The sequence below is a fragment of the Pituophis catenifer genome, unplaced genomic scaffold (assembly GCF_029215685.1).
Source record: "Pituophis catenifer annectens isolate HBS135680 unplaced genomic scaffold, rPitCat1.0.hap2 SCAF_1, whole genome shotgun sequence".
Classification (NCBI taxonomy): domain Eukaryota; kingdom Metazoa; phylum Chordata; class Lepidosauria; order Squamata; family Colubridae; genus Pituophis; species Pituophis catenifer.
Genome location: NW_027256881.1, coordinates 203,649,931 through 203,674,978, shown reverse-complemented (window position 1 = coordinate 203,674,978; position 25,048 = coordinate 203,649,931). Strand labels below are relative to the sequence as shown.

Sequence of the window (25,048 nt, the reverse complement as noted above, 5' to 3'; positions counted from 1 at the left end):
ATTACCCCCAACAATCTAGCTCCTTATTTTACCGATCTCGGAAGCATGGAAGGTTAATGAGCAAACAAAATACTTAGCTCATTACAAAAATGAAAATGCAGTAGGAACAGTGGTGGGTTCCTCCCGGTTCTCAAGAACCAGTAGTAAAAAATTTTAGTAGTTCGGAGAACCGGTAATAACATTGGCTGGCCACGCCCCTGAACTGGTCCCCAGCCTGGTCGCTGCTTGCTTACCCCGCCCACCTCATCAAAGGCTTCTTTTTTTTAACTTTTAAAAGCATTTTTTCTACAACCTCTTAGGCTGAAAAAATGCTTTTAAAAGTTAAAAAAAATGCCTCTGCTGTTCGTGCTGCTCAACTGGGATCTTCAGAGGCTTCTGAAAACATTTTTTCTGCAACCTCTTCAGCCGAGGAGGTTGTAGGAAAAAAAATCCTTTTAAAAGCTTCTGGCGATCCCAGCAGATTTGCCTGATCATCAGAAGCTTCTAAAAGCATGTTTTCCTGCAACTTCTCCAGCCGAGGAGGTTGTAGGAAAAAAAAATCCCTTTAAAAGCCTCTGGCGATCCCAGATGACTTGCCTGATCGTCAGAGGCTTCTAAAAGCATTTTTTTCTGCAGCCTCTTAAGGTTGTAGAAATAATGCTTTTAAAAGTAAAAAAAAAAAAAAAATGGTCACGCCCACCATCACATTAACCCCCAAGCCATGCCCACAAAATAAGCCATGCCCACAGAACTGGTAGTAAAAAAATTTAGAACCCACCCCTGAGTAGGAACTAAGGGGTCCTATAATCAGAATATAAAGTAAAACAGTTATCATTTGCACGTTGTGTTAATTGGTGGCTCAGCTAATTTTAACTACTAAAGAAATTACATGTATATGCTCTGTGCCAAAATCTCACATAGTTGGATGTGACTTAAGGTGGTGCAGTGGTTAGGGTGCAGTACTGCAGCTACTTCAGCTGACTGCTAGTTCAGCAGATCAGCGGATCAAATCTCACCGGCTCAAGGTTGACTCAGCCTTCCATCCTTCCGAGGTGGGTAAAATGAGGACCCAGATTGTTGGGGGCAATATGCGATTTAGTATACTGTTTTTGGTGTAAACCGCCCAGAGTCCTCGGAGAGTGGGCGGCATAGAAATATGAATAATAAAATAAATAAAGTAAAATAAATAATTCTTCACTGGCTTCTGTTCACTTACTATCCATAAGGAAGTGAATATTCAACCAAATCATTTCAACCAAAGAGCCAAAATAATGCAGTTCTTCTAAAAGAAAAATATTTTCATCTCTGCCTTGGATTGTTAGAAGATTAGAATCTGAAAATGAACAAATGCCAGATTTATCATTAAGCAAATATACTTAGAATATAAAAATATGCTCAAGCAAGATTTTACCTTTAGGTTTACTTAGAATTTGCTTTAAACAGCCAAATTCCCACATTATGTATTTAATCAATTTGTTGTAAGATTTCTGGATTAAGATTATAAAATGGCCAAATGAAACAAGCACAATGTAAAGTCTATAACAAATTAAAACAGCCACAGAAGAAAACCAAAGCAAATCCAGAGGCACAGAAGAACAGTAGTACAAGCAACAAAATTACAGTCATACAGTCATAAGTGAAAGGAGATGGGTGGTGGGAACGATGAGAAGATTAATAGTACTTTGGGTAACTTTGGGCCAGTCCTCCTCTTTTTCAGCCCAAACAACTTCACAAGGTTGTTGTTGTGGGGAAACGAGGAAGCAGGAATATTAAGTATGTTTGCTGCTTTTAGTTTCTTATAAAATAATAAAGGTGGAATAAAACTTTAATAAACAAGAATTAAAAAGAAGATACTATAAAACATTTAAAATATACAAAACACGCAGAGAGAGCAAAAAATCAACCACAGTGAAGCCATCTAAGAATGCATCCGGATTCCCTGGGATTCCCCCAGGCCTGGTGTCATAATCAGATTTTAAAGAACTTCTGAAATGATAGCAGGGAATGGACCTAACCTGACTTCATGTCTCTCTCTCTCTGTGTGTGTAGGGGATACTCCATAAGGAAGACACCACAGCAGAAGAGGCCCATTTCCTGGGACCCATTAATTGTAAAGCCCTACTAGGTGGTATCCCCACCATGCTTTCTCTGCCAGGCATTCCCCAGGAAGTCCTCAAAGTACAGAAACTGGAATGAACAGAAAGCCCAATCCCTGCCTTTTTTCTGCTTCAATGATTGTAGCTATACCCCAGGTTCAGGCCTGAGTTCAAAACCCTTACTGATTTTAAACTATCTTCCCAGCCTGGATCTAATAAGTACTTGCTTTCACAAGCTTTTCACTGAGGCCTTCCTGCATGTTTCCCAACAGTAGTGGAGATTCATGGGAAAAATTTCTCATTGCAGAGAAGTGTCTGGAGCCTACTTTGATATCCTTAGAGCCCAAGTCTTTATTATGGGTCACAGACTAGGCAACAACAACAACAACAACAACAACAACAACAGAACATGTTACATATGTAATAAAAAGGCTCCTAATTATGCTTAGTCAACATGGCTATTAGTAATGCATGACTCCCACTGCCTACCATTACAAACTTAGCAATGGTAAGAGTTATTTTAGGATCTTGATATGCCAAAAGAAACTACATAAAATTCCTCTGTCTGGACTAAAAAGAGTTCATTGCAATTGCTCAGTAAAAATTAAATAAAAATAAAAGATGAGCTCATGAAACAACACTTCTCTTTTCAGAGAAAGAAAGCCTTTCTACATAGGGAATTTTCCAGATTTCATCATCCAGCACAGCTGAAAGCAAGAATTCCAGCCCAGAGAAGGATTTAAAATTTTAGTTTTAGTATCAGATTGAAACTTCTGTTGCATTATTATATGCTCTTTTTAAGTAGTTCGTTATTAACAGGTTTTTGCTAGATAGGAAAATAATAATCATAACTATGTCACTCCAAATTCAATGTCCCCCCAATTTTTTCCAGGGGCAATTTAACACATTAAATTTGCTCATGGTTTAGGAGCACATTTTACATGAAAAACCAACTACCTCTATCTGTATATTAAGATTTTCAGTGGGGAACTTCCAACAGTGACATGGGGTAAATGATTAAAAGGAAAATGGTCTTCTCATTAATCGCACCACTGGTATAGAAAGTATGTACAAACAGCATTCTGTAGATACGCCATCCTATATGCTGTACACACAGATGGAGTGTTGTAACCAGAAAGATGTGCTTTTATCTCTTACTGCCCTTTGGACATCTACCCAAATTTTTCTTGAGCTTTTTAAAAGCACTTTGTTCCAGCTGACTTTCTTATGCTATAACTTAGTAGCTTTGGGGAATTTAATTATCAATATATATTTATTTTTTACTGATATTTCTATGCTACTCCATTCTAAATGGCTTAATGACATACAAAAGTAGTAGATTTAAAAATAACAGAAGAAACAAACTGCTGAATAGGCAGTCCGACAGCATTAGGCCCCAAATTTAAAAGCTTCTTACCTTGCCTTTTGCAAAACTCCAATGCTTCATAAAAGTTCAGATTCTCAAAAACAGTGGAAAAGCTGTAGCAACTGCTGTTAAACCTTATCCAAGGCACAGTCTTTTCAGCACACAATTCCTTATTTTCCATTGATTTCTTCTCTGTGACAAGAAGGACAAGTGGAAGTATTTTTTTCAGCATTATCACAAACATTGCGTTTGTTCATTAAGTTTGCATTTTTTTAAAATTAATTTGTCCAACCACATGGTTTTAATGTCAGTTGTGATTTTGTATATTTTGTGGCTTGGCATTGGCAGAAAATTGGGCAACTCTGCTATTATCTTGTGTTCTAATGAATCCCACTCCCTCCAAACCTTCAAGCATTACGTAAGTTTTAATATCCCTGATTCAGTTGCTACTTTCAAATAAGTCAAAATGGGTTATATTTACCAAAAGCTTTTCAATGTTTAATATAAGAGCTGACTTACTTGATGGAATATGGCAAACTGCGCCATTCAAAAGCTCTTCACAGTCAGTATTTTTCCAATGTCCATTAATATCAATGTAAACACAGTGCCCTGGACTTCGTGTTTCCTCTTCTCCCCAAAATGTAAAAAAAAGCCTGGTGCCATCTGACCACTCAAAGTGAAGGCCATTCTGCCAAAAGAAGTATTTGATTGGTCTCTGCATGTCATTAACTCAAGAGGCTTTTATGCAGCAACTACAATTTGAGGAGGCACTTCATGCTACAGAAATGAAGCAATTCAAAAAGTGAGGAGCAATTTAAGATTCTTGAGTGAAGCGATCTGGTCTTGTCCAGTAGTTCCAGTTATCCGGAGGAGGCTTCAGAACATATTTCTAAAGCCTCTCCCAGTTAATAGAGGTGCCAGATAAGAAGCTTAAGAGCAACATGAGATGAAGCACCATACCTACTTTACTTTTTTGAAGCAGCTTCTAAGGGAGGTTTCACATGTACCTTTTTTTTGAAGCCAAGCCATCTCTACTAACCTTGTCTTTTTACTATTTACTTGGGATTAATATACTTTATTCATTCTCTTTTCCAAGAAAGGGATGTAAATGATTAGAAAAGTTATTTTCCCTGTTTAATATTCACAGAAAACCATTGAACATTCTTTTTTAAAAAAGGAAGCTGCTTTCTCCTATGTCAGTTCATTGAACCTTCTTTCTCTTGCCAATACTGAGATTTCAAACAGGAATGTTCCATTTCTTGCCTACAAAATACAGTATTATTTTATACAGTTTAAAAATGAAATGTATATACATTGACAAACAAAAAGCTGTCATCAAGTTATTTTTAAGGTTCAGTTTTCATGGTGTTGTGACTCCGACCCCCGAGGCCGACTTATCGGAGGGAGAAGGCTCCGAACATGAAGGAGAGGAGTTGGCCAGGCCTCCCCCTCCAGGACCCTCCTCTCTGGCAATGCCTCAGGTGTCTCCCGAAGGAGAAGAGATTGGCCAGGAGCCAGGTATCTCCTCGCAGTCGGACAGTGACGGTGATAAGTCTTGGCTGGATCCACACCAGCGTCGGAGAGACAAGCGCACGCAGCAGAAAAGGAGGCATGCCAGAGATTAAGCTGAGTCACTGGACCACACCCCACAGGGGATAAAAGGGGGTGAGGTGGCCATTCAGACTCTGTGACGGACAAAACTAACCACTAGCGAGTCACATTGTATCTTTGAAACAACGTTTTCTGCCTTGGATTTAATATGGACTGGGCTTGACAATTCTTGAACTGTGTGTATCTTGTTTGGGTTTATCTGACGGAGGAACACCCCCTCCCTCTATGAGTAAAGTTCTTAGCAAGCAGCTACTGGGTTGCTGCCAATCCTCTTATCAAAAAATTTGTTGTCTGCCAGTTTTATTTAACCCCTGGCTATCTGTTTGTGTGCGTGTGTGAGACGGAGACAGAACACATGGATGTTAAAGCATATTAATGAATCGAGAAATTAGCTCCCTCTGGGGCAAAAGTAATCTCTCTACAACTCTTTTAACCCAGTACAATATTTCCACTGGCTAAATGGAAATTCTCTCTTCTGCATGCGGACCCTTTTGTCATCCTAAAATGATGACATTCAGAGTGTCTCAAAATGCTATATACAATCCACCAGCAGTCTCAACATGGTATATACAATCCACCAGCAGAGATGTTACCTATGCCATGTCCCTCTGTAGGAGGTTTCATATGTCTTATATTCCCCCCTGGGGTGGAACACCACATTTTTACATAGCCACAAGGGGTTTTCATTTTCATTAATCACCTGGAAGTTTCATCCTCTTTAGGATGCACCCAATGTGTGTAGTCAGCTGTTAATTGTATGGGGTTCAAGAGAAGGGATATATAGAAGCTCTCAGAATTGCATGTCATGTACATCACTGGCCCCCAACCTTTTGAGCACTAGGGACAGGTTCCATGGAAAGAGATTTTTCCGTGGACTGGAGGGGGCATTGTTTTATGTGCTGCCTGCATCCCGCAGATGGAGCTTTGCTTGCTTGTGCGGCCCGGTTTCTGGCATGCCTGGTGCTGGTCCATGGACCAGGGGTTGGGGACCCATGATATACACCACTATCTATGTCTGATAAAATTCCAAAGAAGGTAAAACCAGTCAAGTGGTACCTCCTGGTAATCAATGTAATTGGAACAGGGGAAAAGAACCCCTAGTCTTAACCCACCCTTGTCCTCCACAAGGGAAGGCAGATAAAACATCCATCCTGACTTCATCATTACTGCTTTCATAGCAGAATTCTATCCTGGAGTAAAACATGAAAATTCTAGGTTTACAATTTTATATTCCTTTAAACTGTATCACTGTTGTTGTTAGGAAGTACCTTTACCTTACACTAATCTTTGCCTTAAATATTATCTTCATTGAGTTAAATTCACAAAGAGGTAAACTCCAAAGTATTTTTGCATATACTCATCGGATATCTTTAGTTAATTTCCTGATAAATGAAATTTGAATGCACTTAATAAATTACTTCAATTGGAAAAAAATTTGAAATACCTACATCTGAAGTAAACAATCCAATCCAGTGAGCGTAACCCACTCGATTTATCATTACAGTAAGGAAAGCTTGGTGGTAGTAGTCTGTAATGCTGACCAATTCAGCCCCAATCTTTTTGCACATTTGTGAAGCCATGTGCCAAGTCATACTGCCATTGATCAATGTATATGTCCTATTTGCATATTCTAAAGTATCAGGGATTGGGTACATCACTGAAGGATCAATGTTATGTCTTGAAGTATCTGTGATAGAGAAGATCAAGAGTCATTTGAAAAAAAAAATTAAAAAGCTCAACATTAAGACATTGAACATTTTCAAACAAGCTATAGCCATCTCTGAAAGAAATATAAGTGACAAATACTGCAAGCTATTAGAGTTATGAGAGGACAGGTGACCTGAGATTAGCTAGCACCTGGGCTGATGGTGCCTGCCCCTTTAAGACCTCTCCCAGGCCAGACAAGCTGCTTGGCAAAGAGCAACTATAAAAGCCCTGCAGCAAAGCAGCTGGGTGTGTGTGTTGGTTGTGGTCATTGGTGTGCTAGTTTTGGAGAAGCAGTCGGTGCAGAAGGGCTCCAGAAGTAAGAAGGGTTGTGGATTTTCTAATCCAAATAGGAAACTGGAAGCAACCTAGGAGAAAACGAGAATTGGAGAAGCTCACTCCTGATAGTAAAACCGCTTCTTGGATGAGAAGTAGATCTTCCCAGTAGATCTAGGAAGGGTATGGAATCAAACTGGGACTACTACCCAAGTATCTGCCAGTTTCTGGTACCTGGGTGTCTAAGAGCAATGGTGGCACAGTGGTTAGAATGCAGTATTGCAGGCTAATTCTGCCGACTGCCAGCAGTTTGGCAGTTCAAGTCTCATCAGCTCCAGGTTGACTCAGCCTTCCATCCTTCCGAGGTTGGTAAAATGAAGGCAATATTGGAGGCAATATTTATTTATTTATTTATTGTTTATTTATTTATTGGTTTGATTTATATGCCGCCCTTCTCCGGAGACTCAGGGCGGCTTACAATGGGTTAAGCAATAGCCTTCATACTTTTGTATATACCTGCTTAGTAGGGCTTTTGGCCCCCTCTAAGCGGTGTTCTTTTTTTTTTTATACAAAGTCAGCTTATTGCCCTCACAATCTGGGTCCTCATTTTACCTACCTCGAAAGAATGGAAGGCTGAGTCAACCTTGAGCCTGGTGAGATTTGAACTTGCAGTAATTGCAGGCAGCTGGTGCTAGTTAACAGCACTTTAGTCTGCTGCGCCACCAAGGCTCTTTACAATATGCTCTGTAAACGGCTTAGAGAGGGCTGAAAAGTACTGTGAAGTGGTATATAAGTCTAAGTGCTATTGCTACTGCTAAAACAAGGCTAACGAGTGGGACATCTAGAGTTTGTGGAGCCCATTGAACTGGCTATTGAAAAAAGAACCCTGTGACAAGAGAGTATAAAAAAAAATAAGCCAAAAGGCAGATTAATACTATTGCTTGTCAACCTTCCCCAGAGTAATATTCTCCAGACGTGCTGAATAACCCTTGCAACTAAAGGAGCTTGTGGAAGAATGCCCTTGCTTACCTGTGCTCTGTACTGCCCACCTCCTGGCCCCTGCAAATCTGTCCATGGTCAATTGCACCTGGCTGTGACTCCTGTCGGCCTACCTGGCTCAGTAGTGCCTGTGTGCAGCTGTCACCCACCCACCTGCAGTTCTCACCTGTTGGCCTGCTTGCCTAGGAGTTTGGTCACATGAGATCCTCTCTTAATGACCTGTGAAGTTTCTGGGTTACAATGTCAACTGAGACAGTTGAGATTGCCATCAATGTGGCATCATGCTATATGACCATATCGTTTAGCAATGGAAATCCTAATCTTAATTGCTATTATAACCTAATGACTACCTGAACTTTGAAAGTTGTCTCTGCCTAAATACAGCAGGAATAGCACCAAATCACCTAGAAGAGTACTCAAATTTATGCAACTGCCATATTCACTATTTCCTTATCTTTAATTTGTAAACAACTGCCTACAGTATAAACAGTTTTGGTAAGCATTCTAATTTGCAGAAAGATATCATGACTCTTTTCGTTTTTCTGTACCCTCTTGTCTCATTTTCATCTATTCATTTTTGTCATCAGGCAGAATAATTTCTTCCCCAACACCACAGTCATTCAGAATTTTGTATAATTTTTCCTAAAATTGCTTGATTAATTATCACCATTCACCAAAGACTAACATTGAACAGTTGCCAATTTCTCATCATGAATAGATATTGAAGTAGCAGCAACAACCACACGTAAAAGCCCCATCCCAGAAGTAGATATCTTTCATCCTATCTATAAGGGGAATCTCTCTGCACATACACCTATACAAAGCATCCAAAACTGAAATAGAAGCATTCACTTTCTTAAAGTAGGTCGTTTGTGAATTGGAACTCTGTGCAGCTTTAGAATAGTGTCTCTCAACTTTGGGAACTTTTTTAAAAAAAATTTTTAAACTTTTATTAATTTAAGAAACCACATAATACATTTATAAATGCAAGTAAAACAATTTACAACAAGCATCATCTTAATGACATCTACCTATAATATCTGAATTGTTACAATATCAATATCCTATATTCTTCAGTATACATTATTTCTCTCACCTTATATAATGATATTATTTTATTGATATCTTTCTTAAATTTCATTTGATGTAAAAATTTATTTTACTCTATTGATATCTTTTCTTTTATTTAATTTTCCTTTCTTTATTCTTCTCTTTTTTTTTCACTTCTGAATATTATCTGGTCAACCTTGGGAACTTTAAGATGGGTGGACTTCAACTCCCAGAATTCCTCAGTCAGCCTGGATGGTTGTGTTATTCTGGGAGTTGAAGTCCACCCGTCATAAAGTTGTCAAGCCTGAGAAACATTATTTTAGCTCAAGGATAACTGCTGGATGGATCATTTAGGTAGTATACCTAGTAGAAAGAGATTAGTAAATTAGATTATAAAGATTAGCATATTTTTATATAAATGTTATAACAATTTACCTTGAGCTTTCTGGCAGACAAACCCATTTTTGTTTTCACAGTTTTCAAGGTACCACTTTCCCATTAAACTGAAACTTGGATTATTTAGTATTGAAGTACATAGGACAACTTTTTTTTCAGTATCAGCAATGTAATGATTCTGAAATTAATATATTATGATAGAAATCAGTGGGAAAAGCCATAGACAGACTTTAAAAAAAATTAAACTGATAATCAGAGTATACATAAAATAAAAGTGGGAAATGCCACAAAACACTGTACTACAGTTTTTTTCGTTCCCCCTCCTCCTAGCTTTTTGGTCCTCACAATTCACTGCTTTTAAAATGATCAACATGCAGTATTATTAGCTGCACTGCCCTGTCTCATTAGAATTTTCTTTGTTCTGCAGTATTTTTAGGAATTTTTTTTAAAATCTCAGTAAAACACAGTGCAATGTTTTAGCATAGGAAAGTGATACAGAAATAAACAACACAGATAATAAATCTCATGACATATTCTTATTGTTGACTTTGTGCAAACAATTAATGTATTCTTTGTTATTAGAACTGATAGATTTGTTAGAAGATAGGAAATCTTCATTTGAATTTGGGTAGCACTATGAAAGGGACAAAAATCTTCATATTTTCTTATTTTCATATCTTATTGATAGTTCAGAATTCTATGGTTGTGCAAAGCATTTAAAATATGTACTTCACAAAACTCCTTACACTGGACAAAGTATGTCTCATAGAAGCTTTAAAGGAGCTACATCATCTCTGAGACTCATACAGCTGCTTTGAAAGATGCTCCCATCTTTCTTTGCAAGCCCAGTAATTTCATCTGTTTGATGTGCTGCGCATGCACAGACAATTTGGGACATCCTTTGAAATAGCCCTGTGAACTTTGCAAATGACGTAACTGCTTTAATACTTTGGAGATGCTTTATTTGCACTTATTTGCAAAGCACCACAGGTGGATACTGGTTATGATTCATACTGGATAAATCAAACACCTTTTAGACCATTGGTTAGACTGGGAATTAGGAAAAAAATCCCAGAAGATGGCAGACTACTTCCATAACACTTACAGCAAATGAGCTTGATTCAAGAGTATTTTTGTCTTTACCATTTTAATGGACTCTTGGTTATTCCTGATTAATATCATCTTCAGGAAAGAGCTTTCTGTTTTCATGTTTTCTCTAGCCTTCCTCCCCTTCCTCCTTCTATCTAAGTAGGAAATACATTCATTATAAATACAATGTAGGGTACAAAAAAGGTACAAAAAAAGTAAGACTACATTGCCTTACTTGTGCTGGAGACCAGTTGGCATATTCTACTTCTTGTCCATTAAGCCATTTTTCATAATTATCACTCTGCAGACCAATCCAGACATTAGATTTATGTCCAAATAGGTTCATTGCAATGAAAGCTAGAAAAGAAAACTAGAATTCAGAAACTTAAGCTCTGCTAAATTATTATTTTCAAATTAATAGTGACTGAAATTACATGGAGATGAAAAGTAAGAAATGCAGGCTGATACAAAAGTATAATGACTTTTTATCAATCTGAAAAGTCAATTATCAAAGCCTCCTTCAGTTAGAACTGCCATTCCTAATTGCTAAGAAAGAACCTTAAACATACATGCCTGTATATATACCATACTTTTCGGAATATAAAACGCACTTCCCCCCTCAAAAGTGGGTGAAAATTGCGGTACGTATTATGCACCGAATGCTGCTGAAGCCCCGCCTATCCATTGGCCCCCACCCGCTGGCTATTTTCGGCCTCTGCACACCCTGTTTTAGACCCGTTCCAGGTTGTGAGGATTGCCACAGCACATTGCTGCCGATCGCTGCCTCCATGCGTCGCATTTTCAGCCTTTGCACATTGTGTTTTCGGCCTCCGCATACCCCATTTTTGGCATTTGTACGTCGCATTTTCGGCCAGTTCCAGGCGGCGGGAATCGGTGGGGATCGACGCCAGCAGCAATCTCCGTCGCCTGGAACCGGCCGAAAATGCGACATGCAGAGCAGAGCAAAAATGGAGCGTATGGAGGCTGAAAATGCGATGCGCGGAAATGGCAATGGGTTCTGGCGATCCCTGCAGCCTGGAACAGCTGATTGGCGGTATTCCGGGAGGCCGATCTAACTGCCAATCAGCTGTTCATGCTAAATCAGGCTGTGATAATGTGCTGAAGCTAACCAGGCTGTTTGCTGCTAGCCAGATGAATACTGATGGATGCTGGTAGGCAGAGGCAGAATTTTTTTTTCTTGTTTTCCTCCCCAAAAACGAATGTGCTTATACTCCGGAGCGTCTTATACTCCGAAAAATACGGTACATATTCTCTTTCATGGAAAGCAGTATTGTACAAAGCAGAATACACTATATAGCTTATGTAATTTGATCCTAATTCATTCTCTTTACATGACCAAACCATCTCAAATGAGGATTTCCACTTTATTTCATGTACTATTTCCATATCACTTTCACACTGCTTCTTTCTTAGTGTTTTATTTTGTCACTGACTGCAAAGTTTTTAAAGGATTCTATGGAAATGCCACTATGCTTTCCGAATTAAGAAAAAAATAGGTATCAAGTTTGAGGTCCCAGGAAATTAGCTGTGATGGTTATCAAGGGGAGGTCTTAAATCCCAGGAAATGAGTTTAAATACAAGAGATAGGAATTTATCCAAAGTTAAATAACCCTATAAAATGCAAATATACATGTGTTTTATAGCATTACTTACTTCTGCCATAGTTCAAAACTAAATATTAAACAATGGTATTTTACAGCCAATTGAAAGTAGTAAAGTTATTTTTTCTGATAGAAATTTATATCTGGTCTTCTATCAAGGATAATAAATATTCAGTTGCAAGACATAAATTCACAATAGAAAACTTAGTCAAGTATTTAAGTAGTCTTGTTTTGAATCCTCTTACGTTTACTCATATAATATCCAGTACAGCTATTAAGTCTTACAAAATCTTATTATGTTTAAGACCCAGAGCCTTAAATATAAATACGGTAGATAACAGAGATGGTCCTACTAATAAAATATGCAATATCTGAAAGAAACATATATTTATAACGTTTTGATTAAGGTGTAACACACCGTGTGGTACCTTGTTCAACTTCATTTTCAACTGATACCAGTGATGCATCATAATAGCTGCAAGTTTTTTGAGCAGAATACCAACTTTTTAAATGGGCTGGATCCTTTGGAATCTGCAGCAGGAAACACTGTTTATAGAAAGAAAGATTGAATTGGGTATTTAGGATAGCCATGAGTCACTCACACAAAATTTTATTTGCAAGGTTGGATAGGAGTAGGTTTGGAAAGAATGAAGAAGCTGAGTTAAAAGAAGTGATAGATCAAGCTTCTTCTTTAGCCCATTAATTGGAAAAGAGAAAAGGAAACATAAACCACAATGTATAAATAGAATGGCAATTGAGAACACTCAGGAAGAGAATCAGATTTTTTTTTTTAAAAAAAAGGCAGTTTTCTACTGAAACTTCAGATGGACACTGATTGATAGGGATCAGGGAATCAAGCTGGGCTCCTGGGAGACTGTAGTACAGGTAGTCCTCGACTTACAACAGTTCATTTAGTGACCATTCAAAGGTTTTTTTTTTTTTATTTGATTTATATGCTGCCCTTCTCCGGAGACTCAGAGCGGCTTACAATGTGTTAAGCAATAGCCTTCATACTTTTGTATATTTATACAAAGTCATCTTATTGCCCCCACAAACTGGGTCCTCATTTAACCTACCTTAGAAAGGATGGAAGGCTGAGTCAACCTTGAGCCTGGTAAGATTCGAACCTACAGTAATTGCAGGCAGCTGTGTTAATAACAGGGTGCTTTAGACCACTGTACTACCAAGGCTCTTGTTACAACAGTTACAACAGCACTGAAAAAAGTGACTTATGACCATTTTACGCACTTACAACCGTTGCATTCCCGTGATCACATGATCAAAATTCAGATGCTTGGCAACTGACTCACATTTATGACCATTGCAGTGTCCTGGGTCATGTGATCCCCTTTTGTGGCCTTCTGACAAGCAAGGTCAATGGGGAAACCAGATTCATTTAACAACTGTGTCACTAATTTAACAACTGCAGTGTTTCACTTAACAATTGTGGCAAGAAAGGTTGCAAAATGGGGCAAAACTCACCTAACAAGTGTCTCACTTAGTAACAAAAAATTGGGCTCAATTATGGTCGTAGGTCAAGGACTACCTGTAATATTAAATTATCACTTTTGAATGAAGCAAATAATTTATTAAATTATTATATGTATTTCATAATTCAAACGCATAAAGACATGTGCTTTTAAATGGTTTTTTTTTAAATTAGCAATCCATTTTTGGCCAACATACTGCACTTAGGGTTAAGGTTAGGGTTAAGGTTCGAAACTCTAGAAGGTTTTTCTTTAAACCAGCAAATACCTTGAATCCAAAATACAGCCATCCTTTAGGACATGTTCCTTGATATTCTTCTTTCAAAATTTCTCTCTCAGTAATTTGTACATTTTTACGCTTGCAGACACAAGGAAGAGAAATGGTACAATTTGCAAAGTCCCACTGTCCTAAACGATACAATAACATAATAAAATTAAAATTACCCTGTCAATATGGCATGATACTGTAATGGAATGTGTGGGGGAAAAAGGGAAAGAGATGCTGCCTAGGAAACACTCAGACAAGAGAGGAAGGAGCCCAAGTAGCTTAAAGTAAAATCAGAGAAGGAAACTAAGGAAGGAACCGCTCTAATGGAGCAAGAAGTTAAAAGAGGCTTTGCACTTTCAGATTAGCAAGGTTATGTTAATACAGTTTTACAATAAAGTAGATGTAGCTCATCTAGTTGGGTTTGCTATCTGTTTTACCTGGGAGGGCTAACAGATACTGACCAATTAAGTATATTTCCAATATAATTAAATATGTTATAATTTATGTGCAACACTTTTTGAGAAGTATATTCCTAGCAGGACTGCCTCAAGTGTAATCATCCATACTCCCATAACAGTGAAAATGTAAGACAACTCTTTCATTATTTATTTATATTAATATACAGGATGTCTTTGAGTTAAGAGGGCAATTAGGACCGAGATTGTTGTCGCTAAGCAATGCAATCGCAAAGCAGGACATCACATGACCATGTCACTTAGCAACAGAAATCCTGGGTGGTCTTGGCACAGTTTGCACTATGCAAAGTTGGGAGAGGGGATGGTGCTGCAGTGGCAGTGTGAGAGCAGGGAGGCCAGGAAAAGGAGGCCATGTGTCAGTGTAAGTGCAGGGAGGCTGGGAAAGGACTTACTAGATAAGAAGTCCTAACTTTCACAAAAGATTATATAGAACAAAAAGAGCTGAACAGGAAGCCAGAGCACTGCAAACCAAAGCAGAGACCCTCAGCATCACATCTATTTCAGGTAAGATTTTTGGGCCACCCAAAGCTTGTGTGTGTGTGTGTGTGTGTGTGTGTGTGTGTGTGTGTGTGTGTGTGAGAGAGAGAGAGAGAGAGAGAGAGAGAGAGAGGGAGGGAGGGAGGGAGGGAGGGAGGGAGGGAGAGAGAGAGAGAGAGAGAGAGAGAGAGAGAGAGAGAGAGAGAGAAGGAGGGAGGGAGAGAGAAGCACATCTGAAGGACTAGTTGGCTTTGACTGGCATTGGAAATATGCTTCCAGGAAAAACCAACGGTCTGTTTCATATAGAGAGTGCTACTTGTATGACTTCTTGGGTTCCTCCTGCTGTACAAAATAAAAACAATCAATTTTTAAAATCAAATCATTTCCAATATGATTTGTGGGAAATGAATGATGAGCAACTCTAACCCCAGGCTAATTTGATTGGAACGGCCTTAAATTTACTTTGCAGAGATCCTCCAAGGCAGGTTTGGATGATGCCCAAGAAAAACACAAGAAAGAAAACGGATGTACCATTCCGAGTGCAGGCAATATTATTCTTAGGAAATCATTTCTCATGCCATGCTCAGTACTATAAAAGGCAATAAGATATTCTTGTTGGAATTAAGAGCACAAAATCTGCATAATATTCAAAGACTCCAAGCAGCCACTATGTAAATATGTTTTTAGGTACAAACACACATACACACATGATAAACCACAAGCCAGGGGTGAAATGCTACCAGTTTGGACCAGTTCGGGAGGACTGGTAGCGGAGACTGGGACTAGTTCGCTGTACCGGTAGCAACTGCTGGCTGGCCACGCCCCGGAACGGGACCACGGCCCTCAGCCCAGCCATGCTTCCTTGCCTTCCATGGGGCCTTCCCGTGGCCAGCTTGCAAAGGCACGCAAGCGGAAGGCCACGTGGAAGGCAGGCAAGCATGGCAGGGCTGCAGGGAAGGGAGCTAGCAGCTTACTCCCTTCCCAGCAGCCCTGCCATGCTTGCCTTCCTTCTATGCTGTCAAACTCATTGTTCGGAGTGTCAGCAATCTAAGGAAACGTCTTCCAACTCTTCAAGATCGACTTGAAGGGTGCCGAGAAGCTGACAGCAAAAGTAGTGGCAGTGGGGGCAACGGTGTGTCTGTGTGTGTGTGTGTGTGTGTGTGTGTGTGTGTGTGTGTGTCCCTTCATAGTCCTCCTCTCCCAGGTGACAGCCAGGGCTTCGCTGCCTCCTCTTTTCCTCAGAGGGGCAGTGTCTGCCTCCAAGTCCTTGCGGAGGGAGGGATACACACACACACATACGCCCCTGTTGCCCCTCCCCCCCACCACTACTTTTGCTGTCGGCTTAAAGTCGATCTTGAAGAGCTGGAAGACGTTTCCTTAGATCGCTGCCAAACTCATTGTTGGGAGTGTCAGCAATCTAAGGAAACGTCTTCTTACACCTTCTCCTCCCCATCCCCCCCCCCCATTTTTCCATTTCTGTGCCTGGATTCTGCTTCTGCAAGAGAAGGCTCTGATGTTCGCTTGGGTGGCGGAGGGAAACTCAAAGTATTGGGGGCTTCAGAAGGGCAGAATGTTCTTCAAAATGTGCAGCTCCTGGCTCTAACAGTGAGTGATGTCAAGTTGGCCACACCCACCCGGTCCCATGTCCACCAAGCCATGCCCATCAAGCCACACCCACAGAACCGGTAGCAAACATTTTTACATTTAACCCCTGCCACAAGCTAATAACTTTTGTTAACAGGTAGAGATCTGGATGATATATGACATTCTTGTGTTACAAACAAAGAAAGAAGACACTTCTCCATTGAAGAAAAACAGGTCACAGATTGAAATGCATACATTATAAAGCTATCTCTGTTTATTAGGAAAAAATCCACAAATCAATATTCTCAATTCAAAAAATTGCATAATCTGGGAATACCTTTCATGACAACTTCAATTAAATATTTATTTAAATTTATATGGCCACCCTCTTAACATGAAATTCTGCAATTATAAACACAATCTAAAATTTTACAAATAGTTTACCAAATTTGGAGTGACAATACAACCCAATAATGTCTGTTCCAAGAACCAGGTTTTCAGTGTCTTTCAAACATTGCAGTAGTTAGAAAAATTCTTATCTATGGCAATAGGCAAAGATGATTCAGAATAAAATAACATAATTATGGAACCTCACCAAATGTTTCATATAATAATTTGAAATAATAAGAACCACATACTACAGGTACCTGTCTGGGAAGAAATAAAAGCACATTTTTGCCCTTGAGCTGACTTTGGTCTCTCTTTATCTCCTGCCCAGTTCTGATACAATAATGGGGATCCATCTGTCCATCTGTAAACAAAATTTAGATTGTATTTAGTTATTAGAAATGGCTTTTGAAGATCACATGATGCAAGCACTCTATTAGAGCTAAATTTTAGATCCCTTTGCTGCTTTTCTGACAGGAAAACCAGATCAGATATGTGACCACTGTCCCATGTTGGGCTCTGGATGACCTGGCACATGGCTGTCATGCAGGTGATAAACTGCCTAAGCCGGGGGTTGGACTAGAAGACCTCCAAGGTCCCTTCCAATATTCTATTCTATTCTATTCTATTCTATTCTATTCTATTCTATTCTATTCTATTCTATTCTATTCTATTCTATTCTATTCTATTCTATTCTATCCTAAACTACATCATACATTGCTCCCAAAGGAAAGCAGGTTGAAATTCTCTAAGATAATAGGCCTAATTTGTGTTTTTCATTCCTAAATATACCTGAAACAGAATTAAAAGCTAATTTTCCTGACTGTTGCTAAGTAGTTTGCAATTTAAAACTATACATAAACATGTACACTTTAGGTGAAGTAGTGAAAAAATTAATCAGTTGGGAAAAGTACTTTAAAAATGCACTGCAGTGAAAAAAGTGATTGTAAAACTAGAGAAAAATTAGTACAAATGCATTGAAAATTTTCATGTTTTTTTTTTAAAAAAACTACTGTAATTATATAAAGCAAGTTAAAACAAATTTAAAACATTTTAGAAACTGAGATCCACTTATTTGTAATAACTGGATTAGGAGATTTTCTGAAAGAATCTTATACCACTTACATTGCATTTAGCACAGGAAATGCATAAATACAATAAATATTTAGCAACAGCAAGTATTTCTTTATTTGGGGTTTTTCATTAATAGTACATTTACCATTAATGACTGGCTATTTTATCAGGATTGTAATAATATACGCAGTTCTTGGGAGTAAGCACCACTACGTATTATGGAATTTAAATCTTTGTACACTCGAAAAGGATAAGTAAATGAATGAATAAGGGAAATCAGAGCAATCATGATTACTATTTACAAATTCCATTGCAGTATATTCTATCTATAGTATTGTTCACTTTTCTTCATCTATTTCTATACATTTTAAGATATATAAATGGAGGAACGCTGAGGAATCCACCCAACTCACCGAAAAGAAATCTTACTTTTGCCAGAAAGAAAGAGTAAGAAAAACACGCCATTTTCTATATTATGAATACAGCTGTATAGGATATAGTTGCAATTGGGCCCAGGTTTGCTGCTTTTATATTAAAATAAGAAATAATTTCTAAGATTAGATAGAGAAAATAAAACGTTTATGGCAATCTTACCGAAATTCTTCACTGGGTAATTCTGAACGCAATGCAATCCACCAATTGCTACTTTTTTTTGAAATCTGTAGAATATTTACATTGAAGAAATATTGTGTAAATTTATTATTTGGCATGTATCCTTTAACTGGTTCGTGTGCAATGTATGCTGATTAATGTTTAGACAAGAATGATAAAAATAATTGAAAAACAACAAAAAATTATAAATGACTGACATCAAAATATGTATATCCACTCAGAAATGTGGAGTTCCACTGAGTTCAGTGTTTGCTAGCTGCCAAAAGTCCTTGAGAAATGGGACAGATTATAAATAACATTAAGTAACTAAATAGAAGAAATAACATAATCAATAGTTCTTACTGCATAATGATTACATGGAAGCAATTTATAAGTACACAATAGTACCAGAATTGCAAAAATTACTACATGTTGAGCAAAAACACAGAGAATTGAAACTCAGTTAAATTACCTAAAAACAATGGGGCAGTTACCTTCAGATAAACATGGTTTATTGCAAGAAACACTATTTAATGCTTTACTCATTTTGAAATGTATATCCTGCCAAATATATTTGAAAAGCATTATTGCCATAATGATTTGCTGATCTGAATTAAACCAACAAAAAGCAAAAAATATAATACAATAATAAAATCACACAGAGTAACTTAGAATAACTTCATTGTCACTTTGAATGTACACTAATTGGCATACGTTAAAATGAAATTTCGTAACAATCTGACTTAACAATTAGGGGATCATCCCCTTTTCTAAAGCTCTGCTGAAACAAAAAAATTCCACTAACTTTCAAGGAGGTTAGACTATAAAAATAAATGAACGTGAAATATTAAGTATAGAAGGGATGAGGTCACCTACACATTTAACACTTTTGCAGAGAGAAAATTGGAGCAGGTATATTTAATTAACCACAAACAAAAAAGCTACAACAGCTGGAATTCCATTTTCTGCAAATTCATTCAAGATGTAGGCGGTTCTGCCTTCTTTTACATCAGCAACCCCAGCTAAAATTAGGGCCACTTTTATGGTCACAACATTGCAGTAGCAGAAAAGGTTGATTCTTACTGATCGCTATCTCATCTCTGATAAGGACAGAAATCAATGTTTTATAAGGTTACTGAAAACAATAAAGCCAGAAAGAAGTACCAAAGTCTCCTAAGTTGATGGTTCAAAAGCTAAATATCTAGATAAGAGTGAAAATGTTGCAACATTCATGGGTGCGATTAAAGTATTTTTAGTCACAGGAGCAATTTAAAGAAAAAAGGTTGCAATCCAGAAATACCAGAGATGATATATGTATTTGTAGAAAAAGAAGAATGTATTGGCATTTTGTACGTGCAAAAACTGACTTAATTTCTCCATGCTCATCAGCTGTGCTTTTTTGTTTTATCTAGATCAAGGGTGTCTAACCTTTTGTCTTGCCTGAGCCTCACTGAGTGAAAAGGATAATACAGTTAATTTACATAAATTACATAATAATGTTAAAAGTTTGTGATCTTGTAGGGCTGTATTACTTGTATTACTGTATTACTGCGGGCTGGACATGCCTGATCTAGACTGTACTTAGGCCTTTAACTTGGCTCAGTCTGAAGAAGCCACAAAACTGTATTTCACTAGTTGCTGCTGTATTAAGTAGAAAATCTATTTCAAATTGTGTCTTTTAATTTCTTGCATAATTGTGTCTGTCTGTCTGTCTGTCTGTCTGTCTGTCTGTCTGTCTGTCTGTCTATCTATCTATCTATCTATCTATCTATCTATCTATCTATCTGGAAAAAACTGATGTGCTATGAAAACCTAAGAAATAATTATATATATATATATATATACATTACCTTTTTTATTCTGTTTTGGATAAATTCTTGTTCTTGAGAGGACTGTATGGTTGCTATATCCCCACGGAGCCAACCACACACAAACTGAAAACTGTCCCAGTTTGAGGGGCTGTCATAGAAAAGGTATTCTGCTCCTTGATAATAAAACCATGGTAACTCTAAAAATCAAGTTAGACACAATCTATTTGAATATGAGAAAATGTCTTTGAATTACGTATTTTTATTGTTAATGAACCAAACATCACACACCCTGTGCTCTACAAGAGTCAACACTATCAAACCTGCAGAAGATGAGTGGATGCTAAACTACATTTGACTTATCCTTGAGATTTAAAGATTTAAATTTTAATGAACTAGGCATGTTCAATAGATCATTATCATTCCATTAAAATGCAGAAGTTATTCATATGCTTAATTTTCTCCCAGTGAAATCAATGGATTTAAATATGGTTGTTATAGCCCGAACTATATTTTACATTGAAAGCAGAGCAATTATTTCTTTGAATGGAGCCTAACATGTAGAAACAATAGCAGATTCTCTGGTATTTGTCCAGACAGTAACAGACTACTTAGCTATTTACTTTTAGATGAATGCATTCTAAAAATATATGCAATTAAATATTATCTTTATCTTAGGGAAAGATTTCAATGATAAAAAATTAAGCATCTGAACAACTACTCCATTAATATCAATGGAATAGAAGCACATCTCACATGTCATTGTGATTCTTCTTGCTCTTAATAATGAAATATTTTGAGCTACAATTTATTGTATTAATCTTGTGAAGACCTGTCTCCAATTCTTTGCCCCCATTTCCTTCTTCCATGACTGACTGCAAATTTCACTTGTATATGTTGCTCTGTAAACCACCAAGAACATAAACAAGTTCCACATGCCCACTGTGCTGCTGAAATACATCAAGGCTTATAATGTTCAATCATTTATTATTCCTCCTTTGACATTGCCAATCAAACAGCACACAGACCAACAATGCACTTTTGTGCTTGATGCAGAGAAGCAAAACCTGTGACTTAAGCACAACAAGATCACATTGTAGAAATTTATCAGTGAAATGGCCAATATTTAACAATGTCATTTTGGGGGGTTTTGGTGTGAAGTTAATTTGGATTTTCATAAGAGTAGAAAGTTCTGGCATGTAAGAATTCTCATTCTTAGAATTGAGCAAAAGCACCTAAAACAACAGAAAAGTAGGGGAAATCCCATGTCAGAGGCATCATTTAAGGTGCTCCCAGGTTGAAAGGATTTGCTGGTGACCTCACCATTGTCCATGGAGGCTCCTTTTATGTCCTTGTCAAGGAGCTGGAGTGAGTGATGGGAACTCACTCCACTATGCAGCAGCACTCGGATCTTGAACGTGAGCTTGCTAAACTCCAACCCAGCATCCTAATCACATGAGCTACCATGCTCCTACAGAACTGATTTATTAGGAAGCTTCCAATCATGCTATAGCTGCCCATTGCCCACTGCTTAGGATGAAATGGCTGTTAAAAATTTGAAATAATAATTTATAGTTTAACGTACATAAACTTACATAACCCTCCCTTTTCATTTTTATATCATTTGATTGAAAAAGTTGCAATTTATTGCAAACATGATACAGATCTATTCAGGCAGTGTTTTTTCAACAAACTTTTACTAGATCTACCAATCTTCTTGAGCAACTCTTTGGAAGCAAAAGTTACTTCTTCCGTTCCTCTATAAGTAAAACTATTCTCATTGGAAATCTGAATCAATCCCATCATTTGAAAGCAAGATACAGGTAGAAAAGCTAAGAACAAAAATAAATCACCACAAAAGAAAAAGCAGTTGTTAAAAGAAGCCCTTAATATTTTTTCTCTGCTCAATGCATCTTTCATAGCATTCATACTTGCCCAGATCTATCTATAAGTGCCACCAAACTGGTATTTTGAATTGAATTAAGTACCACGTGCAGATAAGGGTACACTTCTAGTAAAATGCTGTTCTGCTTTTTGTGACTACTAAGATTACTAAATTATTTCTATAACATAAGTATTGCTTGCTGTTGTTTTGAAATGAAATCTATAGAAAATCTGCCTGTTTGCTGAAAAAAGCCCCCCAAAATGCTTACTGTATGCACACACACACAAACACACACACACACACACACACAAACACACTGTTTCAATAGGTAAAAAACATGTTTTTACCCATACCATTAATATACCATTGTGGAGTCTTGGGTTTCACACCTGAAACAGAAATAATGTTTTGGTTTGAAGAATATAATGCAGAATTTTCTTCTTCTTTCCTCTTTTTTGCCATTATTAAAATATAATTTAACTATATTCTGGCTTAGTGTCATTTTTTCCTTAGATATTCATTGCTAAATTTTCATTAGGACTTATTTTAAAGTAATACTTAAAATATATAAAAGCACCAATTTCATAAAAGCTAATAGTCTATTGTTATTAAGAAATATCCAGTTGATACTTTCCTGCAGACTGGATGGAGCTGTCCTATGCTGGATCAAGCTATAGACCATGCAGCAGATTCCTTTTAGATATGTTGAACTAAAATACACATTTTGCCCAACCCAAAGCACTGGTAAGACTGGTCTATTCTGACCACAACATTCAAAGGAATTCAAGAGCAGCTTCTCTTTCTCAAATTTCTAAACCCTTTATTTAAAACTTGAGATACAGGTAGTCCTTGCTTTTTCACTAGTTGTTCAGCAACCATTCAAAGTTTTGAAGGCACTGAAAAGAGAGGCTTAAAACAAGTCCTGGAAGCTGTGGCAATCACAGTGTCCCCATAGTCGCATTACTGTGATTTGGACACTTTACAACTGGTGCTGTATTTACCACTATTGCAGCATGGTCACATGTTTGTTATTTGTGACCTTCACAGCTGGCTTCTGACAAGCAAGGTCGATGGGGAAGCTGGTAGGAAGTCACAAGTTAGGGTCATGTGATGTCATGCTTATCAACCATGTGATTCACTTAACAACTGCAGATGGAACCATAACATAAGTTGGTACAATCAGGGGTGGGATTCTACCAGTTCAGACTGCTTCGCCCGAACCAGTAGCTCCGACGATCATCTGGGAGCAAACCAGTTCGCTCCGACGATCAGGTCGGCCTGCCCATCTGCCCCTACACTTTACTTACCTTTATCTTCTCAGCTGATTGGCGCGGCAGAGCGGATTACCGCACCTCAGCTGTGTTACTCCCAAGTGGTAACACAAAAGGTTAGTATTTGTAAAACTGTGCATGATCACCGAATCGGTTGTTAAACTGGCAGCATCCCACCACTGGGTACAATCATATGAAATCGTGCTTAACGACTGCACTGCTTAGTGATGGATTTTTTGGTCCCAAGTGTGATTGGTAAATTGGGACTATTTGAATTGATAACTGAATCTGAGGCTTTCTTCATGCAAGAACTGATATCTGCTATTGAGTAACTGCTTCTCATCTTAATGAAACAGTGACTATGTATCATTTTAGGAAGCACATATTGCAAGACGTTGTTCAAATGCTTCCTTACCTTTTGGTATTTTACATATCCATTCATGTTCTGAATTGCAGCGCAGTGGCAAAATAGTCCCATTAGCTTTATATGCTGCACAGTTTTTCACATTATCTTCAATAGAAGCTTTCTCTAAAAAGGCAGACGAAACCTGCCACAAAAGTATGCATTAAATCTGAAGCATGATATAGAGACTAACTTTAATATATTAAAATAGAATAACATATTGTGAGAACATAATCAATTATGTCTTATTCAATAACTCTACATGGTTAAACAAAACTTATTGAAATGTACACACCTAGTCATAGAATGAACATGGAATTGAAGATTTTTATTAGTAAAAAGAAGTATGTATGTATGAACCATGAGAAGACTGTAATAGTGGTTTTTTTCTGTCAAAAAAACTTGCAGCTAATGCTCCTAATTTGAATAACTCCTTTCTATCACAACTTTCTGTATGACATCACATCTTCTTGCAGAAGATTATAGAACTTTGATGAATGACAAGATCGTTATTTATTTATTTGTTTGTTTGATTTGCTTGCTGCCCATCTCGCTTAGAGGTGACTCTGAGCAGGACATGTGCTAATTTAATTGCAATTTATATTCCTTAATCCAATTCTGACACTATTATCTGATGCTATCTTATTCATTTACTTACTTACTTGCTTACTTACTTACTTACTTACTTACTAACCTAATTTATATATCCTTATTGGAACTCAGAAAAAATGATTATAAAATGAGAATTCTTACAGTCCCAATTTTTTTATTTGATTCTTAGACAGAAAGTCTTCTGGAAAATGACTGAAAAACTGTTAAAGAGTTACAGATACTGGGAGTGTCTCCCTATATAAATTTGCTTCAGGAACGTATCATCCTGAGGTGAATTTACATAGGTAAAATAACCTGTCTGACCCCATTATATTTTACAAGTTGAGAGAGATTATTTGATAATAAATATCTGTCAAACCTGAAAAAGAGCTATTAAACAAATATTAGATTAAGTAAGGAATAAAATGGGGCAGATATTGAAGTCATTTAATCTATCTAAAATTCAGTTCCTTTTTATTTGTTTGCCATTCAGGTAAACCCATTAAGCAATCACATCATAAGCCTTGAAGCAAAAATGTGTTAATACATTAGGGATCT

The 25,048-nt window shown here is 37.5% G+C and overlaps 1 protein-coding gene across 1 annotated transcript in view; it reads right to left on the bottom strand.

Moving 5' to 3' along the window:
* The window catches only part of PLA2R1 (phospholipase A2 receptor 1), a 69,846-nt gene that overhangs the window by 6,767 nt on the left and 38,031 nt on the right, over positions 1-25,048 (bottom strand). The window contains exons 15-27 of the mRNA XM_070956985.1: positions 23,912-24,044; positions 22,579-22,614; positions 20,383-20,540; positions 18,536-18,600; positions 17,128-17,231; positions 13,944-14,083; positions 12,617-12,734; positions 10,802-10,923; positions 9,517-9,655; positions 6,501-6,739; positions 3,961-4,129; positions 3,493-3,633; positions 1,196-1,312 (exon numbers count right to left, since the gene is read on the bottom strand). Of these exons, the coding sequence (XP_070813086.1) occupies positions 1,196-1,312; positions 3,493-3,633; positions 3,961-4,129; positions 6,501-6,739; positions 9,517-9,655; positions 10,802-10,923; positions 12,617-12,734; positions 13,944-14,083; positions 17,128-17,231; positions 18,536-18,600; positions 20,383-20,540; positions 22,579-22,614; positions 23,912-24,044 (1,681 nt within the window). The remainder of the gene's footprint in view (positions 1-1,195; positions 1,313-3,492; positions 3,634-3,960; positions 4,130-6,500; positions 6,740-9,516; positions 9,656-10,801; positions 10,924-12,616; positions 12,735-13,943; positions 14,084-17,127; positions 17,232-18,535; positions 18,601-20,382; positions 20,541-22,578; positions 22,615-23,911; positions 24,045-25,048) is intronic.